The 22,834-nt window shown below is 45.3% G+C and overlaps 1 protein-coding gene and 1 long non-coding RNA gene across 2 annotated transcripts; one reads left to right on the top strand and one right to left on the bottom strand.

The window, feature by feature from the left end:
- Window positions 1-361: 361 nt before the first annotated feature.
- On the bottom strand, window positions 362-21,571 carry DNTTIP1 (deoxynucleotidyltransferase terminal interacting protein 1). Its single transcript, XM_070588433.1, has 13 exons — window positions 21,381-21,571; window positions 20,734-20,804; window positions 19,968-20,064; window positions 15,450-15,548; window positions 10,206-10,274; window positions 9,898-9,954; window positions 9,579-9,637; window positions 8,605-8,650; window positions 6,282-6,340; window positions 6,122-6,182; window positions 2,426-2,497; window positions 823-878; window positions 362-712 (listed from the first exon to the last, which is right to left on the bottom strand). Exons 1-13 carry the CDS (start codon window positions 21,483-21,485, stop codon window positions 574-576), a joined length of 990 nt encoding a protein of 329 aa, XP_070444534.1. The 5' UTR covers window positions 21,486-21,571; the 3' UTR covers window positions 362-573.
- On the top strand, window positions 8,882-11,512 carry LOC139078091 (uncharacterized). The gene is made up of 3 exons (XR_011530848.1): window positions 8,882-8,981; window positions 10,858-11,022; window positions 11,339-11,512. It is a non-coding gene; the product is annotated as an uncharacterized lncRNA (long non-coding RNA).
- Window positions 21,572-22,834: the final 1,263 nt, after the last annotated feature.

The raw sequence follows: 22,834 nt of genomic DNA, 5'->3' as shown, positions 1-22,834 counted from the left end.
CTGTGACCTTGGGCACATCATTTAGTGTTTTAACCTGTAAAATAGAGGTAATAAAAGCCACTCTGCATTTTTCATATGGTTCTGTCATCCACTTCGCATGGTGCTAGCGATCACATTCTGCTGCTTCCATACCTTAGTTGGGTGAGGAAATGAGAAAGCGGGACAGGGAACGTTGGCAAGGTACATGGTGTTCCTCGTCTTGTCTCATAAAGCAGATACGCATGGGGCAGAGGGGCTTTCCTGGGTCTACCCTGGAATTGGGGAGGGGTACATGGTCCTTTTTTCCTATACCTCACCTCTTCTAGAGCTCTTGATGTTTTGTCAGCCCCTGCAAGGCAGATTGCACAGCAGGCTCACCATCTGTGTTTATTACAAATTGTTTAATTGCTTCTTATCCCAATAACTTTACAAATATAGAACCACATGCCAGTCTGGGGGTGCTCTGCAGTGAGTCACTACAAACTAGCCCAGGCACAGCTTAATGCTGCTGAGATCCATCCCAGCGGTGGCCTCAGCCACGTGGGTAAGAGGGCTTTGGAGGGGGGCTGCCAAGTGTAGCCAGGGGACCGGGCTTCAGGTCTGTGGAGGTGCTTCAACAGCACGATGATCATTTTCCGTCCGTAGTGTCTCCATGTACTTTCGCATCTTCTCAACCATCCAGGAGGGTAGGACAAAGGATTTCAGCTCCTCTAACTTTAGGTCCAAACATCCTCTGGAACAGAAATGAGGAAGAAAGTTGACGCAGGGCAGATATAGGCCCAGACTCATCCCAGGAGCTACTGTGAGGCAGGGGGAGGGTAGGGGACAGACCACTAGTTTTACCTGTAGTCATCACTGGCAGCGAGGTCCCGGATGTCCTCCTCAATGAGGAGGTAGGCCTGGGGCAGGAGCAAAGGAAAGGAGTCATTGCCTGTGATTCATTTCAGTCCAACTTAACAGTTTATTACACATCTGCTTAATGTAAGGGCTGGAAGGGAGCGGGGCGTAGCAAGGGGAGAGTAAGTAGAGAGATTGGGAAATTATTCCTTGCAATAATCTTTCACTCAAATAGAAAACTTAATGGGTGGAGGAGTGGGGACTGGTGACTAAATTTTTTACAGCCTCTTCCTCTTCTAAAAAAGTACCCTGAAGTGGCTTAAAATGAAATGGCAAGAGAGCTAGCAAAATATATATGGAAACAGGAGATCAGGAGGAGGAAGGCATATGTTAACTCTAGGAACTAAGATAATTTGGTTTTGAACTTCATGGCAAAATGGAAAACATGATAAACTGCACTGCTGTCTACTGACTAGGCTGTGTCGTCCTGGGGCCTGCAGAACTGCTTTGGCACAATGCCACGCTCTGCAGTGGGAGGGAGCCCTCTCGTGAGGTTATCATACAAGGGATGTTGTGCATCACATGAGAAAGTCTTCTGTGGGAGACATTTCTTTCTAGTTTCAGGGGCAGGAGTAATTGTGTGTCCCTTGAGTAATTTGTCTGCCTTCACCTTATAGGCGTTGTGAACTATGTAATAGATCAGGTGTCCTTGAGAGGGTCCTGGAGCTGAAATTTATGCACAGAAGGGCACTTGTCTCCCAGGTCAGCAATTATAAAAACGCCTTTTTAAAACCTGTCTTGTTCGTGGCTTAATATTAGATACTGTCTTTCCTTTTTTTCCCTTTTTCTTATTTACATTACATTGTATTTTCTGTATCACTGGTAAGCTCCCTGAAATCTTTTTTGAAACAGAGTGTAGGCATAAGTAGAGTAGTAAAATAAGAGATAGCTTTCATTGCCAGAAAGGAGATGGCATACTGGTTTGCAAAGCCATTGAATTCTAATAGTCCCAGGGGTGGGACTAAGTTGAGTCCTCAGGTGGGGGACATTGCATGTGATGGACAAAGCCCTCCACATGCAACTACGATTTTCCTAGGGTTGTTGATTGATGTGAGCTGAGAGCTCCTTAAGTAGGGGTGTCTCTGGAAGGGGCTGCCAAATGTAGCAGACAAGTTTCATTGCATGTATTAACTCCTACTGACAAGGGGTGCTGCCTGAGTACTGCGTTGAGAAAAGATTCTATAGCTGTGCCTCACGTTTTGATCGATGAGTGAAATCTGTCAATGGCACCTGAGGGAAAAGTAGTGTCAAGTGTGTCTTGTACCTGCCATTCTCATGCACAGATAATATAATCTAAATATGAGGGATGACGTGGCAGGAGGAGGGGGCACTGTGCGGCAGACCTAGGGACAGGGAAGGGGATCTAGGGATTACAGTCTGCCCTTCAGCATGGGGAGATGGGCCCTCTCTAACCTTACAAGTCGCCCTTTCCGCACTCATCAGGCTTTGGGAGCCTCCCAGATTTGGAGGTAAGCTGCCCCCAATAGCCAGGACCCTGGTCGCTGGGCTGGGTGGGTCTTTGGCAGTGGCACATGCAAACAATGCTTACCATCTTCCCCCCTGTTGCCCGCATGTGATGCTGCTCAGCCAGCCAGTGCTTGTCCTGCGGGTCAGCTGCATACTGTGAGGGATGAAGTCACAGTGGGGAGACATTAGCCTGGTGTGAGGGGCTTTTCTCATTTGGTCCCAGAGCATACTCTTGAACCTTGAGCAATTCTGACCAACAAGACCTTGGCCTAGCCTGGTGGCTGTACAGGGCTCACCAACCTCTTCAGAGCAAGCGGAGCTGAGCCCAGGAGGCCAGGTTATGGGACCTAATTCCCATAGGTTTAGCACACTTCTAATCCCCACTCCCTTCCTTTCTGCAAACACAGCATCTCTGGCAACTGGTCAGACTGGCGACTATTATTTTAGAGCTCTACTTCTCTTTGAAAAAATGATCTGAGATAGCTTACAACACATGTGACTATTATGGTGACTGTATTTTCTAAAACAAAAATCAGGACACTTCATGATCCTGGGGGAGACAGAACAGCATCACAGTTAAGACCATGGCTTTGGAATTAGACAAACAAGGTTTAAATTCTGGTTTCTGCCACTTACTGATGGTGTAAACCTGGGCAATAATTTCCTTGAGACTCAGTTTCTTCAATTGTAAAACACAGAGTACTAACGCTTATCTTATAGGGTTATTGTTAAAAATAAATGAGATAGTGCTTAAAAAATGCTAAATATAGTATCCGACACATAGTAAGTGCCCTTTTTTCTTAAAGATTGGCACCTGAGCTAACAACTATTGCCAATCTTCTTTTTTTTTTTTTTCCTGCTTTTTCTCCCCAAGCCCCCCTGGTACATAGTTGTGTATTTTAGTTGTGGGTCCTTCTAGTTGTGGCATGTGGGACGCTGCCTCAGCATGGCCAGATGAGCAGTGCCATATCTGTGCCCAGGATTGGAACTGGCGAAACCCTGGGCCGCCAAAGCAGAGCGCGTGAACTTTAACCACTCGGCCAGGGGGTCGGCCGCAGTAAGTGCTTAATAAAGGCAGGTTTTATAAAATAGGCCAAGCTGGGAAATCTGGGCTATATGGTTACTACCCTTTGTATTTAAATCATCATTTCACTTCCCAAGTAATACAAGTATTAGTCAAAATTTAAAAGTGTGCACTTTCTTTTTTTCTTTTGAGGAAGCTCAATCCTGAGCTAACGTCTGCCAATCCTCTTCTTTTTGCTGAGGAAGACTGGTCCTGAGCTAACATCCGTGCCCATCTTCCTCTACTTTATATGTGGGATGCCTGCCACAGCATGGCTTGATGAGCAGTGCCATGTCTGCACCTGGGATCTGAACCGGTGGACTGCTGGCCACCAAAGCGGAACGTGCACAATTAACCGCTGCACCACCAGGCCGGCCCACTGTGCACTTTCTGATCCAGCAATCCCATTTCCAGGAATTTATCCTTCAGAATCACCCACACAAGAATGTTTGGTGCAGCAGTGTTTATAATAGCAAAACTGTTGGAAATAACTTAAATCTCCATTAATAGGGGAGCAATGAAATAAATTATGGAATATCTATTCTATGAATTCTATACAGCTATTAAACATAAGATGAGGGAGACTTAATTCCATGCCATGGACAAATCTCTAGGATGTTTCTACTAGATTTATAGTGGTCAGCACACTTTTTCTGTGAAGGGCCAGTTAGTAAATATTTTAGGCTTTGCCAGCCACACACATCTCTGTCACCTATTTTTCTTCCTTTCTTTTTTTACATCACCCTTTAAAAATGTAAAAACCCCGAGTTGGACAAAAACAGGCTGCAGGTTGGATTTGGCCTGGCGGTCACAGCTTGCCCTCAGCAGAAGCCAGATCCACGAGGACGAGGAGTTTGTGTGTCTCCTTTACCTCTAGCACTCTGAGGATGCTCATCACTCAATAACTGTTTAATGAATGAATGAAGTTTGGGTGGAAAAAATAAAATCAGAGAACAGTACGGATAGCATGATCTCAGTAACATAAAATATCACTAAAGGACAAGGATGGACACACAAGTGCATAGGGAGGGGACTGAAGGATGCCGCCGCTGTTGTCGTTGGCGACCTCTAGGGGAGGAGAGTCAGGGTCAAGAGTGAAGGGGAACTTTGTGTTTTGCTCCCTATTAGCTTTTGTGTATTGTTTGAATTTTGTTTTACAAGAATGGGTTTATATATTATTTCCATAATTAAAAAAATTAAAAAGGAAAGGAAAAATGTGAACAATACTGTTTGAAGGACAGAAAAATGCGCAAAAGATATAATAGGCAGTTTATAGAAGAAATACAACTAGATTCTGAATGAATGCAAAGATGCTTATCCTCACTAATAGCGAGTTAAAAGCAAAGTAAAACAACAAAAACATTTTCCCTCCACTTATTAGACTGGAAAGATTAAAATGAGAGATAATATCTGGCAGTAATGGGAGTGCCCGGTGGGGGTTTGTTACAAACAGTGGGTCTAGAATTGGGAAAGTCTGCTGGTAACAGTGATGAATGTTTACCGAGACTGTGCCACGTGCCAGGCATCGTGCTGCGTGCTTCACTGCTCTCTCCTAATTCTACCAACCCTAAGAGGTCGGTCTGTATCACCTCCATTTTATAGGTGACAAAACAGGCTCAGAAATATGGAGCCACTTGCCCAAGGTCACGCAGCTAATCAGTAATGGAACCAGGACTGAAACTGTAGCCTTAACCATTGTGCAAAAGGAAGTCAAAGTCGGTCCAAGAGCACATCCAATGGGGGCGTGATGCGAGCACGGCTCTTGGAGGATGTGGATCTTAAAGAACAGTCAGGCAGAGACAAGGGTGAGGGAGGAAGGCCATCCAGGTAGAGGGAACAGCGAGAATGAAGACACTGAGAGAGAAAAATGAAGTAGCAAGTAGTGAAATTGTCTAGGTGTTGGGAATCTCAGAATATAAAACTGAAAAAGTAGAGGAAGCAGGTCTGCCCTTCAAAGAACTTGAACTTGCACAGAATGTAGTAGACAGAGCCCATGATTCTGGGACCCCAAAGGGTCTGTGCAGTTTTGGCAAGGGGCCCCAGACTTTATATACAAGGGCAAAAAAACATATCTTGAACATACATGCGCTACTATTTTTCTAAAATATTTGGATGCTTTTGTGACTGATAAAATACAAATTCATTTAAGAGAGTGAGTAAATTCATGACCACCCGCCCACCTTGTTTTCTCAAACAGTGGAGACCAAAGCACAGCTGCTCTCAGGAGAGGAGTCCCCTCTTTGAAAAGGATCAGAACCTCTGCCTTGCTTCAGTCTCTTTTACAGATAACTGAATAAGGTCGTGGTTCAGAGCTCAGGCTTTGCTGAAGACAGAGCTGGATTTGAATCTTAATTCACTACTTATTAGCTAAGTAACTTTGGGCAAGTCAAAGCCTTTCTCAATATTTTTTTTTTTTTACCTTGTAAAAGGGTAACAATAGCTATCTTAAAGGACATTTCCATGAGATAATTCAATGTAGCACTTAAAAACGTGTTTGGTATACAATAAACACATAAGGAAAGCTCCTATTATTATTGAGGCACAGAGGTATTGAGTAAATTACAAAAGGTAAAGGTTAATGGCAGAGAGACAACTAGAACCCAGATGTCCTGACGCCCAGATCAGTGTTTGTTCCAAGCTTCTCTGTGCCATCTGGAGTCCCAGTGCCATCTACTCCCACTACAACGGCCTGCCTAACTCCTGGCACTCACCTACCTTAAAGAGGTGCGGGTGCTTAATGTAGATTCTCCCTCTGGTGCCCCCCATTCCCAGGGCCCTGAAAAGTAACAGATAGTGGTAAGGACTCCAGCAGTTGCAGCGCTAGTGGTAGACCCCTAAGCTTCCCCGTCTTCAGCACCAAAGCTCTGAGACTTACTTGTTGGCTCGAGATCCCAATACGAAGGTGGTAGATTCATTCAGCCGAGCTGGGTCCCACTACGCAAAAAATAGAGAGGCTGGTGAGGGTGAGGTTTATCTCGTGGGCAGACAGAAAACACTCCTTCCCCTGCCCTCTCCTACCACCACTTTCGTCCATTATTCAACAAACAGTTGACTCAACAGACTGAGTGCTTACAGTATGCTAGGCCCTAGATACTGGGGATAAAGAGATGAACAAGACACAGTCTCTGTTCTCTAGGGGGCCATAGATGTAGGTACAGATAATTATACCATCATGAGATGGGCAATGACACAGATGGGTGGGGGTGTGCAAGGTGCCAAAGGAAGGCTTCCTTGTAGAGGTAATTCCCAAGTTAATTCTGAAAGGGTGAGCACAAGTGAGACAGGGTAGAGGCAAAGAGGAAGGGTTGTGTGAACAAAGGCAGGTGAGCACTGGCTTGGCATGTTGGAGAAACTACAAGCAATTCTGTGTTGCGAAAGGAAACAGCACACATTAGGGAGTGGCACTAACGAGGCTGGAGAGAGAAGCAGAAAGGGGCTGGAGGCCCTAGTACACTTCATTTTGGGGTTTGCATTTTATTTATTCTGTAGGCCATGGGGAGTCATTGAGGGCCTCTAAATAGGGAGAACCAGATTTGCTTTTTTTTTTTCCTTCTGTGAGGAAGATTGGCCCTGAGCTAACATCTCTTGCTAATCTTCCTCTTTTTGCTTGAGGAAGATTGTTGCTGAGCTAACATCTGTGCCAATCTTCCTCTATTTTATGTGGAATGCTGCCACAGCAAGGCTTGACGAGTCGTGCTAGGTCCGCACTCTGGATCCAAACCTGTGAACCCTGGGCTGCTGGAGTGTAGTGCACGAACTTAACCACTATGCCACCAGGCTGGCCCTGCTATATTTGCTTTAAAGATAGCCCACTCTTCCGCAATGTGGCTAATGGATTTGAAGTGGCAAGATTACAGACAGGGAGAGCAGTTTAGAAGTTGCTGGAATAAAGCATTTTTGAGAGAAGATGAGGGTCTGAGCTAGTATAGCAGTAAGGATGAAGAAGAGGAATAGGAACTCTGATATATTTAGGAGGTAGAATCATTCCAGGATTTCACTGGATGTAGACAGGGGAAGGAAAGGAAGACGCAAAGATGACTGAAGTAGAGAATGTAAAAGAAGGTCGATGAGGAAAGATTGTGATTTCAATTTTGGATATGTTGAGTTTGAAATACTATGAAAATTCCAGGCAGAGAGGTCTAGCAGACAGTAGGATATACAAGTTTTAAACTAGAAGGAGGTGTGGGAGTGAACAAAGAGGTATGGGAACTTTAGCACCTACTGGTCCCTGAAACCACAAGAGGGGATGATTTAGATGATCCAGAGAGAAACTTTAGGTGGAGAAGTGGGCCAGGAGAGAATTCTGGGGAATAGCCACTTACATGGGTCACTGCTGAGGAAGAACTTATAAAAGAGACAGATGGGATGTTTGGAGGGGAACAGAGAGATCCAGGAGAATGCAGGATGACCCACTCTAAGGGAGCAGAGTTTAAGAAGAAAGGTGTGGTCACCAGCGAGAAAGCAGAGAGGGCCAGTAAGGCAAAAGGTGGACCATTTCTACTGGACACAGCCTCAAACAGGACCGTGGAGCTTTTACCAACCTTACTGGGCTTCCATATATGATTTTATTTGAAGAAAGGACTCTATTGCTAAAAGAGCTTACAAACAACTGTTTTAGAGGCAATAGAGGATAATGCACAGACTCTGCTGTCAACAGACCTTGGGTTTGAGACTTGGCTCTACCGCTTACTAGGTATGTGACTTTGGGCAACTCTCTAAGCTTTAGCATCCTCAAGTGTATTAAGTGTATAAGATACCTACATAAAATAAGATAATTTCTGTCCACAAGGCAGTTGGTAGGAAAGAAATCTCCTCAACTACAGAAGAGTAACAGAATCTTTCTCATAAGGTTGTTATAAAGATTAAATGAGATAATCCATACAAAAGATTTAGGGCAGTGCCTGTTACTTATTAAGTACTGAATAAGTATTAGTGACCACTAACTTTTACAGGGAGAAGACTTCAGCAAAGACTCAAGCCCTCTCTTCATTTTGCCCCTAATTCCAGTCCCTACTTGGGATCCTTCTGGGAGGCCAGTGAGGGGTTGGGGGCTGGGGCATAGGGGAAGCGGAAAGATGGCTCTGGAATGGCATGCCCACATCGTTTACCACCCCAGCCCCTTCCCCTCCTGGCAGACCCCAGAGCCTTGACTGAGGCTCCCTGGGACAGTGGTTACTGCCCTGCTCACAAAATCATACCTTAGGGCCTTCTCGGCGAATTGGTTCACAGGATTTTGGTTTCCATCTGATTGGAAGGAAAGAAGAAAGGTGAATTCTCCAAGGTTGGGCCTAGGAGTGGAAGAAAGCTTGCTGGTGATGGTGGGAGCTCCTCATAGGCTCTCACTTTAGCCCTGGGCGTACTTCTTCCTGGCAACCCATTAGGTACAAAGAAAAAAAGCACTGGACTAGGAGCCATTTTAGGACTGGCTCTGATATTACCTAGCCACGTGGGCAAGTCCAGGAACCTCTCTGAGTTGTAGCTTTCTCATCTGTCAAAAGGAGTAAACAGCAGCATCTGCCCTACCTAGCCTGTGTTCTGTGGAGTGACCTTACTCCATGCAGGAGACAAATCTAAGGTATGATGATTAATACTATTCCATTCCTGAGCCAGTGGTTTCAAACTACCCCCATCCCTCTTAACCAGACCAGTTTGGTTTATCTGCTGTATATATTGGGCTCCCATGTAAAGTTTTGTTTGAAAAAAGATTCTGTTGCTTTAAAAATCTTTGAAAGTGACTACCCTGGAGGCAACGTAGTAGAGTTCTGCCTCTTATTAGCTGTATGACCTTGGGCAAATAATTCTGTGAGTCTGTTTCCTTATCTGCAAAATTAATTCTATCTTCATTAGAGGGTGGCTGTAAGGATTAAAAGGTAAAGTATGTAAGGTGTTTAGACCAGTTATGGCACATTATAAACATTCAATATATACTGTATTAACAATAAAAAACCTCTGGTGTTTAATCAAGCTGGGCTGAACTGTTCTGGGGCAAAAACAGGCTAAACCAATCTCCCCCTCGCTGCCTTCTTTCCCCACCCCTCAAACCAGGGCACCCCTCCTCCATGGTGACTTAAACAGATGGATCTGATTTCACCAGGCACAGAACTCGGGCCTCTTTTCCTCCAGGCCCACACCCTCCCTGCTCCTCCCTTTGGCTTTGCTGGCCCCTACTCACACCATGCCGGCGGCTGCCCGGTCATTTGACAGGACGTGTCCAGGAGGCCGTCCCTTCCTCTGCCACAAAGAACAGCTGTCAGAGGCCTGACCCTGTGAGAAGCCCCACCCCACCCCATCCCACTGGCAGGTCCAGGGTCCCTTGGTGGAGACGGTTTTCCAAAGAGACCAAATGATGCTTGAGAGTGAACAGGGAGAGTGACTGTTTCCAGGGTTCCTGCCTCTCAGCTAGAAAGGCTCAAAAGTGCATTGATGAAGCCTACTATCTTTGCTGGAGCTGCAGTGCCTTTTTCCAGACAGAAAACAAGGAGATGGCTTACCTTTTTGGGAATGGGGCTTCCTCGATGGGCACATTCCTCTTCTGTCTGCCGGCCACGCTGGAGGAGAAGGGCAAAGAGTCAGAGGAAGGCCAGTAACTAGGAGCTGCAGGTCCCCTGGGGTTGCAGAAGACAGAGCCCTGGGACTGCCCCTTCCAGCCCCTCCCTGAGCCAGGCCTCAGAAGCCCTCCTATTTGGACCTGGTCCTACAAATGGATGGTATGTGAGACTTCCCTGAGCCCACAGAGTTCACATGCCTCCCGGCTTGATTGGTCTCCCCCTCCAATACCCCAGGACACAGTGACTCTGACCTTTATCCCTGGAAGCTCATGGGTCAATCTGGGTATTACTTTTTCTCCATCTGAAAACAGCAGTTTAGCCTGAAAAGAAAAGACCAAGTGTTAACAGTCACTATTTTGGTGGGTAAGCCTCTCTGCCACCATTTTTATAAACACAACTCCAAACTGGCTTAAAACCTTTTCATGGTCAGTACAAAGGCACCCCAAGATACGCATATAGATATCTGTTTTTTTAAAAACTCGAATAATTAATAATTGTTGAAAAATTAGAAAATGTAAACAAGCGAAATAAAAATCAAACCTGCAATCTCAGGACCCACAGAAGACTGTCAATATTTCAATGTGAATTCTTCATTACTTTTCCATGTACACATACACTATATATTTTTCCTAACTAAATGCATTAAAATAATACATATGGCTCAGTAGGCTGCTGTTTTTCATTTAATATCAAGTACCTACCATGTAAGTGCTGGGGACACAGCAGTAAACAGCACAAGCAAGGCTGCTGCTCTGGTGGAGTTTTTATTTTGTGGGCAAGCTGGATAAGCAGCAAATAAATAAACATATAAACAAGGTAATTTTGGATCATGACAGATGCTCTGAAGGAAAAAAAACCCCAGGTAGATGTGAGAGAGAATCGCCAGAGGGCCCCTTTACGCAGGTGGTCAGGGAAGGCCTTGCTGAGACAGCCTCCGAGCGGTGCTGTGAAGAAAAAGCTGCGGAGAAGCATGTTTCAGGAGGAGCGCAAAAGCCCGAAAGTGGGAACAGACTTGACTCATTTGAAGAAGAAAAAGGCGGCCTAGCAAGTCATGGGCACAGGAGAGAGGTGAGTGAGGAGCGTGGTGAGGTTGGCAGGGGCCCTGGAGGCCATGCAGAGGTGGCTTCTTGGAGCAGCATGTGACAGCCCTGGGCACTCCCTCTCTCTGGAAACACTCTTTTCTACTGGCTCCCGTGGCCACACTTCTCTGGCTTCCCTCCTACTTCTTTGGCCGCTCTTTATTAGCCTTGTTTGCTGGTTCACCCCCCTCAGTCTGGTTCTCTTCATTCTGTTCTCTTTCATTAGATATTCTATCTGCACTCATCTATGCTCATAGCTTCAGTTAACATTAATAAACTGATGACTCCATAATTTTTATCTTCAGGTGTACCCTCTCCTTTGACCTCCAGATTTATATAACAAACAGTCTGCCCATGACTATGCGTGGATACCTCAATTTGCTAAGCCCAAAACTGAACTCATGGTCTTCTCCTCCAAATGCTGTCTTCTCAGTGAAGAGCGCACCAGTGCAATGTGTAATTATGCACATGTCTGTGAGGTAATTTAACTCTATCTGTATGCCTGATGAGGCTGTAAGTTCTGTGAGAGCAGGAACCTGTGTGTTCATTTGCTATTTATTTGTGTTCATTTGTTTGTTCATTCATTCACTTGATCATTCGACAAAAAGTGCACACATAGTAAGAATCATATTCTAGGGCTAGGAATACAGCAGTGAACAAGATAGGGCTCAAATCTTATAAAAAAAGATTTTAGCAGAGGTAGAGGTGGGAGGGAGGCAGAAAATAAACAAATAAACTATTAATAACTTCAGATTGAAATAAATGGTAGAAATAAACAAGTAAGGTGATAGACATTAACTGGAGGTGGGAAAGGGAGTGAGATGAGAGGGCAACTTTAGATGGAGTGGCCAGGGAAGGCCTCTCTGATGACATCATATTTAAGCTAAGTCTGAAGAAAAAGAGGAGCCAGCTATGTAAGGAGTTAAGGGTAGAGCATGCTAGGCAGTGAGAACAGCAAGTGCAAAAGCCCTAAGCTTGGTGCGTGGAGAAGCAGAAAGGATTCCAGCATGCACTGAATGTGGTTAACAAGTATGAGGTGTGATGAGATGAAGTTAAAGAAATAGGCAGGAGCCAGGTCAGGCAGGGCTCTGTGGGTCATGGTAATGCATCAGGGTTTTGCTCTGTCTGCAATGTGAAGTCCCTGAAGGGTTTTAAAGAGGAGAGTGACACAGTCTGATTCCTCTTTAAAAAGATGGGTCTGGCTGCTGTGAGAAGGCACTGGCGGAAGGCAAGAGTGGAAGTAGCTCAGGGCTCAGATACACATGTGGGAATCATCAGCAGTTAAATTGGCTTCAAAGCCACAGGACTAGATGAAGTCACCTAGGATGAGAGCAAGCCCTGGAAGAGAAGGCGTCTGAGGACTGAAGTCTGGATGCACCAACAGTCAAGGCACTGGAGCCAAGAGAGGAGGGTTACAAGGAACACGGAACGATCCACTGCAACAAGTGCCAGCAAGAAGTGAGTAAGCTGAGGACAGGTAGGGTCCGCAGGACTTGACAACACGGAGGTTACTGGTGACCCTGATATAAGAGGGGTTCCAATGAAGTGGTGGGGACTGAAGCCAAAACAAAGCGGATAAAAGAATGGGAGGCGACCAAGTGGAGCCAGTGATGACCACTTTTTCCAACGTCTAGCTGTAAAAGGGAACAGAGAAACACTGTGGCAGCTGAAGGGGATTGTGGGTTCCAGGGGCGTCTGTTTTGGCTCCCCACTGTATTCCCAGTGAATGAACACACACGTGTAGAAACATGCATAGGGAAAAGAAGGAAACACATCAAAATATTAATAAGAGTTATTGTTGGTAGTGAGATGAGAAATTTTAACTTTCTGCCTTACAATGTATATTTTCTGATTTTAATATAACATTAGCAGCAGGTAACACTTACTGAGTCACTGTTACTGGTCTAAATCCTCTAAGAGTATTGCCACATTTAATCCCCACAACAATCCTATGAGGTAGAACCTTGGTCCCCATTTTGCAGATGAGAAAACTGAGGTTTAGGAATGTGAGATAACTTGCTGAAGGTCACATAGCTAGTCTGTGGTAAAGACAGGACTCACATCTGGGCAGTATAAATCAAGAGAAAACTTGCATTCTTAACCACCATGCCAAATTTTTTTTAATGAATGTATATTACTTGCACAAATAAAAAGGACAACTAAAAACAACTACTCTGCAAAACACAATCAAACAAACAAACAATCCAAGGCAACGTGCCGTAGACAAGATCAGCCGTTTCTCCCTAAGAAACACCTGTAAAGGGGTAGCTAAGGCGATGAGAGAACACAACTGAGATGGTCAAGATGTGGTATCAGAAGAGAAAACAAGCAAACCAAGTGTTAACCCAATCCAAACCAAGAAAAATACCTAGTCTAACTGTAACACGTCCAGTCTGCACAATCTTTTAATGCAACAGGAAGTTCATGCAGTTTAGACACAGGGACCCTAAAGAGCTTCCAAGTATCCTGGCCACCTGAAAGCGAGGCTCTGTTGTGAGGCAGCAATATGTGTTATAATTGTGAATATAACTACCAAGAATTTAATATTTAGTATGTTCTGTGCTGTGTGTACTCACGCTACGTGGTAGTTCTTGTCTATTATCCCATTCAATCCTCACAGCAAACCACTGGCGGTGGGGAGTGTCTTATTTTCAATTTTAGAGATGAGTTTGAAGGTCAGAAAGGTTAAAAGACTTGCTCAAAGTTTCTTGATTCGTCTGGTTTCAAGTTGGATGAGGATGAAACTCTCTGGGCCTTCCTGTGCTCTGATTCTATGTGCTCTGACCACAGACCCTTTGGTTCCCTACTCTGGCTTCCCACTTACATCCATCCTGGAAAGGGTGAATCTGCGAGGTAGACATGGGGATTCAGGAGACTGGAAAGGTGGTATAACCATCCATGGAGTACAGGTTATGCCCAATGTACTCAACTTTATCTTCATCTTTATCTTTCACTGGGACTCCTGAATAGTCTCATAAATTTCCCTTCCAATCTCCTTGTACATTCCCAAACCAGGCTCCTCATGATGGCCACAGTGATCTTTCAAAATGCAAATCTCATTAGGCAGTTCTTCTGCTTAAAACTCTGCATCTATAATTTGGCTGGCCGTCTTCTGCTTGATCTGGTCTCTGCCTACCTCTCCGGCCTCCTCAAGAATCATTCTCTCTCCACCCTCTGAAAACCAGCCACATTAGCTTCTTTCTGTCCCTGAGACATACTCCCGCTCCCTTTTGCCCATGGGCTCTGTACCCTCTAGTGTACTCTCTCTTCGCCTGTTATGCTTACAGCCCTTCTAACGGTTTGCAGTTATACTGCATGACTACTGGAGTAATGTCAGGGCTTGGGGGGTAAGGACTATGTCCATCCTGGCACAGGACTAGGCACATAGTAGGCTCTCAATACATATTAGTTGAAGAGATTAAAAAAAACTCAAGAAAGCATTTTGGGATGTAAGCGAGAGTGAAGGTTTTATCAATTTAATTTTGATTCAGTTCAAACTTATAAGAATATTTTTAGCAAACTGCCATGTTTTATTATCAGCAAATGTTACAACTGATTACCACATTCTACAGTCCCAGAGTGAATTAATGAATTGGTCTCTTACGAATTTGGTTAGCTTAAATTTAACAGTCTATCAGAACCAGACTGGCTTTCACTGCACCAAGAGGATGGAGTTCTGCCCTTTCAAAGCTGAGGTCCAGGCTTGGTCTTGCTCTTTCCTGAGGCTGTCCCGAGTAGCTAGCCAGCCAGCCGCCCAGAAGATGATACTCTTTCATCTCCCAATAATTGCCTCCATATGACTGAAGTCAAACCAGCACTGTGGCTCTGACTATGAAGAAATTTCCATCTCTGACAGCTAATGGTTTCACAGTCAAGCACAGAACCTGAGTAATGCTGACAATTCCTATTAATAACAGCAGCTGACATATGCAAACAGGTTCACTACCATTTTGGGAATGTAGCCATTTATAGACCCGATGTCATGCCTCCTGACCACATCTTGAGAGGAAGAAAAGTAGAAAGGGTAATAGTCCCCATGATACCAAAAGAGTCTGTGACTACTTGGGCATCAAGTCAGAAGCACTTGCAGAGGTGAGACAGACCTTAGCTATTCTAACTCAGCCTTGTTCTAAGCCACAATTTCTTCATCTGTAAACTAGGGATTAAAACACGCCTTCTGTACAGGGTTTCTTCTGAGATGTAAATGACCTAACGCATGTGACAGCATCCATCACAGTACCTGGAATATAGCAGCTACTTCCCTTCTCTTCTGTCAACAACAGCTCCAAGAACTATCTGGATGTAAGTAGCTTGTTGGGCATCCTCCAAAATACCACTGATGATGGGATCACATTTCTTACCAGGGCTTGGAGGGCTAAACCCTGTGCCTACAACTCTTGTGCCCTTTGGTCTCACCTGCTCCAGGCAGCTCCGACAGGCCTCCTGGATCAGCTGCTCTGCGTCCACTTCTTCCCCGATGTTGTCTCGCACGTTCAGTGCTGCCTTCTGGAAGAACTAGGGAGAAGTACAATAGAGGACAAGGTCAGAAGTTCTGCTAATTTGCATCAACTTGAAGGGAACTGAATATAAAAGAGAAGCTCTTATCCTATCCTCATACAGAAGAGAAACATGATTATGAGCACGGCTTTGAGATGAGACAGATTTAGATTCATATGCCAGGCTGTTTCTCTACTCTTAAGGAGGAGGGTAATCATGGAGGTGCCCAAAGGATGGTCATTACAGTGTTAATGTGTAAATAGTGCAAAATCAAAGAATAACCTAAACCTCCACGTATAACTTAAATTACAGCATCTCCATACCATGAAATAATATGCAAATATTAAAAGTCATAGTAAGAATGGTATAGGAGAGTATATATATATTTTTTACATTGGCACCTGAGCTAACATCTATTGCCAATCTTTTTTTTCTTCTTCTTCTTCTCCCCAAAGCCCTCCAGTACATAGTTGTTTATTCTAGTTGTGAGTGCCTCTGGCTGTGCCATGTGGGACGCCGCCTCACCGTGGCCTGATGAGTGGTGCCATGTCCATGCCCAGGATCCGAACCAGCGAAACTGTGGGCTACTGAGGTGGAGTGCGTGAACTTAACCACTCGGCCACGGGGCCGCCCTCTAGGAGAATATATTTTTGAAGTGAAAGGTATTCAGGATGTACTGCCAAGTGAAGGAAGCAAGTTATAAAATAGTTTGGCATAGTATGAACCTATTTATATAAAACTCAGCAAAAAGCAAACAGAGAGGCAAAAGAACTGTAAGAACATATATTAAACAGCGGCGTATTATGAATGATTGTTTTCTCTTTTTTTCTTATCTATATTCTATTTTTATAATGTATATGTATTACTTCTGAGAAGAAAAAAAGAATGCCAGTGCCTGAGGTGAACAGGTGAGGGTAGGCCAGAAAAGATCCAGAGTAGGAAGTCCTAATTGAATTCTGACTTTGCCCATCCGTGAGACAGGAGCAGTGAGCCTGGCTACAGACCTAAGATACCGGCAGCTCCAATTGCAGGGGGAAAGGGGAGACTTCAAGAGTTTAGGAGGGAAATTTTTCAGGCCAAATTAAATGGAATGATCAGATGAGTTTGACTTTAAAACAAAAAACTAAAAACTGGAGATTAATACTGGTGTTTGGTATTGACTATTGGCTAAGTGAAAGCTGGTTAAAATAATAAGTTGGATACTTTACAGCCAGCTTGTGAGGTGGGCAGTGCAATGAACATATAGGGGTGAGTGTAAGCTACATCTAGACCTGAGAATGAAGTCTGGTTGTGACTAAGGCATTCTCAAACACTACTGGCAGAAATGCAAAATGGTGAAACGTTTCTGGAGAGAAATTTTCTCAAGAGAAAGGTATGTTTTCCCTTTTACCCACCAATTCCACAATTCCATCTCTAGGAATTTATCCCCTAGAAATACTCACACAAGTGAGCAAAGATAGACATTTAATATGTTCAGTGTAGCATTGTCTGTAACAGAGAAAAACTGGAAACAATCCAAATGTTCTAGGGACTAACTAATTAAATTGCGGTACAACCATACAATAGATTAACCCAAAACTATTACAAAAGAATCAGGGTGAGCTACTATGCACTGATCTAGAAACACAACCAAAATATATTGTTAAATGAAAAAAATTGAGTTGCAGAACAGTCTGGATAAACCGATCCTATGTATTTTTTTAAACATGCATGTGCACACACATACACAAATAAATATGGGTGACTATATAGTCACTGTTAACAGTTTGGTGTCTCTGGGAGGTGAGTTTTAGTAACTTTTGGTTTTCACTTTTTAGAATATCTGTATTCTTTTTTTCCAATATTTTCGTATGAAATTTTTCATACAGACAAGTTGAAAGAATTATTCAATGAATATCTAACACCTACCACCTAGAGTCTATAATGAACACTTTGCTATATTTGCTATCACATATCCATTTACCCAGCCCTTTATTCATCCATCAATCCATTTTATAAGCTACATTATTAGAACTTTTTTTTAAAAAAGGGGTATGCATTTAGTAATCACAGAAATAAATAATAAAGATTAACATTGTCTTGGATAAAATCAGCCATATCTAGAAGTTATAATCCCAAACACTTTTAAGAAAATGGGTAGCTGAGCTCTGGGAACATCGTTAAACAAAGTGAAAAGATGAGGTTGATCAAGAGTGTGAACTTATCTGAAGCTGTGATGTAATCACGTATTTGTACCTTGTCTGAAAACAAGTGTGATAAAGAAGTATCTTCACAGACTAAATAAGAGGGGAGCCCTGAGCCACAAATTGTGTTTATCCAGCATTTTTCCAGGAGAGCAAGTTCCTGAATCATGGTATCCACTATTGGGACAAGCTTTGGGACAAGAAAAGGGCATTGGAGGCAGACAATCTTGCACTGAATTCTGACCTAGCCTTTTCCTAGTGGCTTAACCTCTATTTCTGCATATGTAAAGGTATGGAGGCATGAGACTACATAGTGCATTCTGGGACATGCAAAAATTAGAGGTGGGAACAACGCAGTATACAGGGGTGTGTGGCTGGGGTATGATCACGGTGGCCCACATACGCCATGTTAAGGAATTTGGATTTTACCCAGGAGGCAATGGAATGTTGCTGAGGGATTTGAAATAGGGAAGAGACATTGCTGGATTCACATTTCAGAGGTCCCGGCAGCTGTATGGAGGGTGGCTTGAAAGAGGGAAAGAGTAGAAGCAATTAGGGATTTAGTGGGAGCCTGGGTGAGAAATAATGAAGGCCTGAACCAAGGCAGAGGCAAGGAAGAAGAAGGGCACGCTTGACAGATTGTGAAGTAGAATGCACAGGCTTCCACGACTGGATATGGAAGATGAAGGAGAAGGCAGAGCCCCTGGTTCCGGTTTCTAAGTGAATGGTGGTCCCATTCAAACTTAACGTGTCCAAACTGAGCTCCTGATTTCCCCAGCTTGTTCCTGTCTTCCTCATATCAAGTCAATGGCAATACAATTTTTACAGTTGCCCCGGGCAAATAACTTGGGAGTCATTTGCTTTTCTTTTTCTTTTGTCCTGCCCATCTGAATCATCGGCAAATCTTCTTGCTACCTTTAAAATACATACTGAATCTGACTTTTCCCCAACATCTTTACTACCAACACCCAAGCCACTGTCATCCCAAGCATCCTAACAGTCCTCCTGCAGTCTGTTCTCTACACAACAGTCAGAATAACCCTTTAAAAGTGTTAAGATCTGGGGCTGGCCCCATGGCTGAGTGGTTAAGTTTGTGCGCTCTGCTACGGGGGCCCAGGGTTTCGCTGGTTTGGATCATGGGGGTGGACAAGGCACTGCTCATCAAGCCACGCTGAGGCAGCATCCCACATGCCACAACTAGAAGGACCCACAACTAAAATATACAACTGTGTACTCGGGGGATTTGGGGAGAAAAAAGCAGAAAAGAAAAAGAAGAAGATTGGCAACGGTTGTTAGCTCAGGTGCCAATCTTTAAAAAAAAAGGTTAAGATCTGCTCAAAACTCTCCAAGAGCCTCTATTTTACTCATAATAAAACCCAAAGTCCTTACCATGGCTTCAAATGCTCTGCATGAGTTGGGCCCCTGTTACATCTCTGATCACTTCTCCTGCCATTTTCCTTCTTGTTCAGTCTGCTCCAGCCACAATGCCACTTTGTTGCTTTGAATGTGCCAAGCACACTCCTGCCTCAGGGCCTTGGCCCTTGTTCTCTCTGCCTGGACTGCTCTTCCCCCAGGTATCTGCATGGCTTGTTCTTTCCTCCTTTATTCAGGTTTCTGCTCAAATGTCCTCTTATCAGAGGGCTTTCCTAGTCACAATCTATGAAACAGCACCCTGTTCACCACTGAACAGGCACTGGTCACTTTCTTTCCCTTCTCTTGGGCACTCTCTAACATAGTAATACTCGTTTAAAGAGGGCAAGGACATTGTTCATTTTGTTTACCGCTATACCCCCAGTGCCTGGAACAGTGTCTGCTATTATGGCAGGCACTCAGTAAATACTTTTTTGAATGAATAAACAAACACAAGAGGAGGAGGTTTAGGAAGAAAAAGAGAGTTCAGTTCTGAATATGCTGGGTTTGAAGTATCCATGGGACACTAGGTAGAGCCATGTAGAAGTTTATTTCTAGGCCTAGAAAAGAATTTTAAATAACAACAATAATAGTGATATTATTAAACAAGTAATAAAAACAGTTGCTATGTTCCAAGCTGTGCTGAGCACATTACACTTCAGTCACTTCATCTTCACAATGGCTTGGCAAAAGAAGTATTCAAACTGCCCCCAAAGAGGGGAAAAAAGTTCTCAGGATTCAGAATTGGAAAACTTTAGATATCTGTATATACTAGAGAGAGCAAGGAAAAGACCGCTCCTGAGTATTTCTCCCTGTTAATTTTCTATCCTTGTGTCCCTCTCACCTTCATATACTTGTTGAAGACAGTCTGGATCTCCTCATTGATGCTAGGCTGCAGGACAGCTCGGAGGAGGTCCATGGAGATGGAAGGATCTGTGAAACTGCATTTAGGAAGGAGACACATTCAGGGGGGCATGTCCCAAACACATCCTTTCCTACTCTGCCTAGCCAATTATTGACATAGGATCCTCTAGCGACAATAATAGATAGCTTTTACTGAAAACTAGCTATGTTCCCAAGTTCTGTGCAAACCATATAGATGCATGACTTTATCTCATTCTCACGATAACTCTGTGAAATGGGTATTATTTTTACAGTGTTTCATGAAGTATAATACCTATACAGAAAAGTCTATACACCTTAAAAGATAGTTTTAATGAACAGCCATTGAATTTCTACCCAGGTCAAGAAATATAATCAGCATCCCAAAGGCCCATCTTGTGCTCTCTCCCTTCCCTGCGATGGATGCTACTATTAGCCCCACTTTTTTCTTGACCTCCATGCTATTCTGCCTCTCTAGAGCCAGCGAGTGTTAGGAGTCTTAAGCATTATTGAATCCACCTCTCCCCCTCATTTTGTACAGGAGTTCAGAGGGGGAAGGGACTTGCTCAAAGTCACACATAGAGTTACAGAATCTGAGTCTCCTCTCTCCTAGTCCAGTGCTCTTTCTCCTGGCTGACGATCTCTTCTCAGCCCTGTGCAGTGGGGACCCCAAAGCTGCCATCCAAGCCAGTGCCTGAGAGCTAAGTCCCACGCAGGGTCAGCCTTACCTTGTTGTCATCTGTGAGCGGCGGCCCCTTCGCTGCACCTGCCGGTGCTTTATCATTATGTTCCAAGGGTTCTGTGGGGACCAAGGGAGCAGATGTCACTGAGGCCCGTGACCCTGGGGTCGCGGTAGGAGGTGGATATGATGTTAAACCATTTATCCCTGCTTCTCAGGCGCTTTCCCTACCTCTCCCACCGTGGGGTAGGCGGGAGGGCGGTGGTTGGAAGGCCCCGCCAGGGACGAGGAACCGAGGAAAAGTTTCCTGCCTCAAAAGTCCCAACCCCACCTTTTCAGGAAGGGCTGGAGGACGGGAACCAGTGTTACCGAGGGCCTATTCTGGCAGATATGTGCTGGGTGCTCTACCCGCATTCATATCCCATGCCCACAACAACTTTGTGAGGCTGGCACTGATCATCTCCATTTTATAGAAGAGGACACTGGAGCTCGGGGGGTTGACAGGACCGGCCCACGTCACCTAGCGAGGGGGGCGGTACCAGAATTTGAATTCAGGTCGTCCGACTGCGAAAACGCCAACCCCTCGGCAGCACCAGCCGCCGCGTTCTCTCGCCCGCGGGCCGGGGTCCCGGGAGCCCGAGGCCCCGCCCGGCCCGAGCCCAGCCCCGGCCCTGGCCTTCCCGGGGGCGCCCTCACCGTGAGAACCAGCTGTCCCGCTGCGCCCGCGTCTCCCAGCTCGGGGCCGCCCCGCTCTGCCCCGCCGGGTCCCCGCGGCTGCTCGGCGTCGCCAGTGGCCCCCATGGCGCCCCCGGCCCCCACAACTTCAGTCGGACTCTGCCACCGGCCGGAAAGTGGCCCCGTGACGTCATTGGAGCGCGCCGGCCGCCCGCCCGGAAGCGCGACGCGGGGCGCTGCGGAGTTACTGTGGTGATGGAACCGCTGGGTCTCCCTGGGGCCGGGACGCTTAGAGGCCTCGCGTGTCGGGATGGCCAGGGTTTCCTCCGGGGAGGGGCCGCGTCTCGGGTGTGGACTGTGAGTGTTCAGTCAAGGATCGTTCTTCTGCTGGGCCAAGGCCGGTGGAGAAGTGCGGGGCTGGAGGAGAGCGGCTTTCCATGGGCTGGAGTTGGGGCGTAGGGGGAGGGTTTCGTACAGTAGGGTCTGCAGTTGAGTCTTTGAAAACTGTAGATTTTAATGTGCCGGACCCTCAGCCCCAGAATTGGAATGGGCCTAATGCGGGGACCCGGAAATCCAACGAGAGGCGGTCTGACGCATACCATCCCAAACACGCATCCACCGGGTGTCTCCAGGCCTTGACTCCAGGGGCCACCTCCTGCGTCTGAAGGCATCAGAATAAAGGTTGGGCCTTGGACCGTGGATTCCCTCAGCCCCAGGGAGCTGGGCTTCTCTCTCCAGACGGGTGATTCTGATCTGGGCTGGGGATGCAGGGTTTTAACAACTGAGGAGTTCCCAGGGCTCCCCTTAGCTCTGCCTTAGAGGTAAGACGTCCCTGAGTAGAATTAGATCGATTTATGGGTGCTGGAGAGAGTTACTGTGGACAGAGGAAAGAATCACTGCAATTTAATTAATTAATTAATTCATTCATTTTTGCTGAGGAAGATTCGCCCTGAGCTAACATCTGTGCCAATCTTCCTCTATTTTGTATGTGGGTTGCTGCCACAGCATGGCTGTGGAGGAGTAGTATATGTCTATGCCTGGTAACTGAACCTGGGCCCTGGAAGTGGAACACCCCAAACTTAACCCCTAGGTCACAGGCTGGACCCTCACTGCAATTTAAATAGCAGATATTTATTTGGGCAATTAGAATTGCAGTTGGGGAGACACAGATTCAGGCAGAAACCCAAAATGTGCTCGGGAGAAGACAAAGAAGGCAGGGAGTTATAAAGATGAAAAGATAAGTCACACAGGTTGTTTTGCAAGACTTTGTGATTGGTGCTGGCAACAACTGTTACTTCTTTGCTGCACATGATTGGTTGCTGAGGCCATCTCTAAGGCAGAAAGTTCTTATTTATGGGAGTAAACATTTTTCTTAAAGGAAGGTCAAGATAACAAGAGGCATCGTTCAAAAGTTACATTCCAAGTGGGTAGAGATGTGGTGTACCTGCATAAGCACCGCTTCTTTAATGGCTTCC

This window comes from Equus przewalskii, chromosome 21 (genome assembly GCF_037783145.1).
Source record: "Equus przewalskii isolate Varuska chromosome 21, EquPr2, whole genome shotgun sequence".
In the NCBI taxonomy this organism is placed as follows: Eukaryota; Metazoa; Chordata; class Mammalia; order Perissodactyla; family Equidae; genus Equus; species Equus przewalskii.
The sequence above is the reverse complement of the archived record's forward strand: the minus strand, read 5'-3'. Positions and strand labels throughout refer to the sequence as shown.

Bases quoted from the DNA above. Each gene is read 5' to 3' on its own strand.
- DNTTIP1 (XM_070588433.1), bottom strand. From the start codon at position 21,485: ATGGGGGCCACTGGCGACGCCGAGCAGCCGCGGGGACCCGGCGGGGCA. The intron at 20,805-21,380 runs GTGAGGGCGCCC...TGGTCCCCACAG, and splicing joins CGGGACAGCTGGTTCTCACG to AACCCTTGGAACATAATGAT. The intron at 8,651-9,578 runs GTGAGTAGGGGC...CCTTCCAATCAG, and splicing joins CGGGCAGCCGCCGGCATGGT to ATGGAAACCAAAATCCTGTG.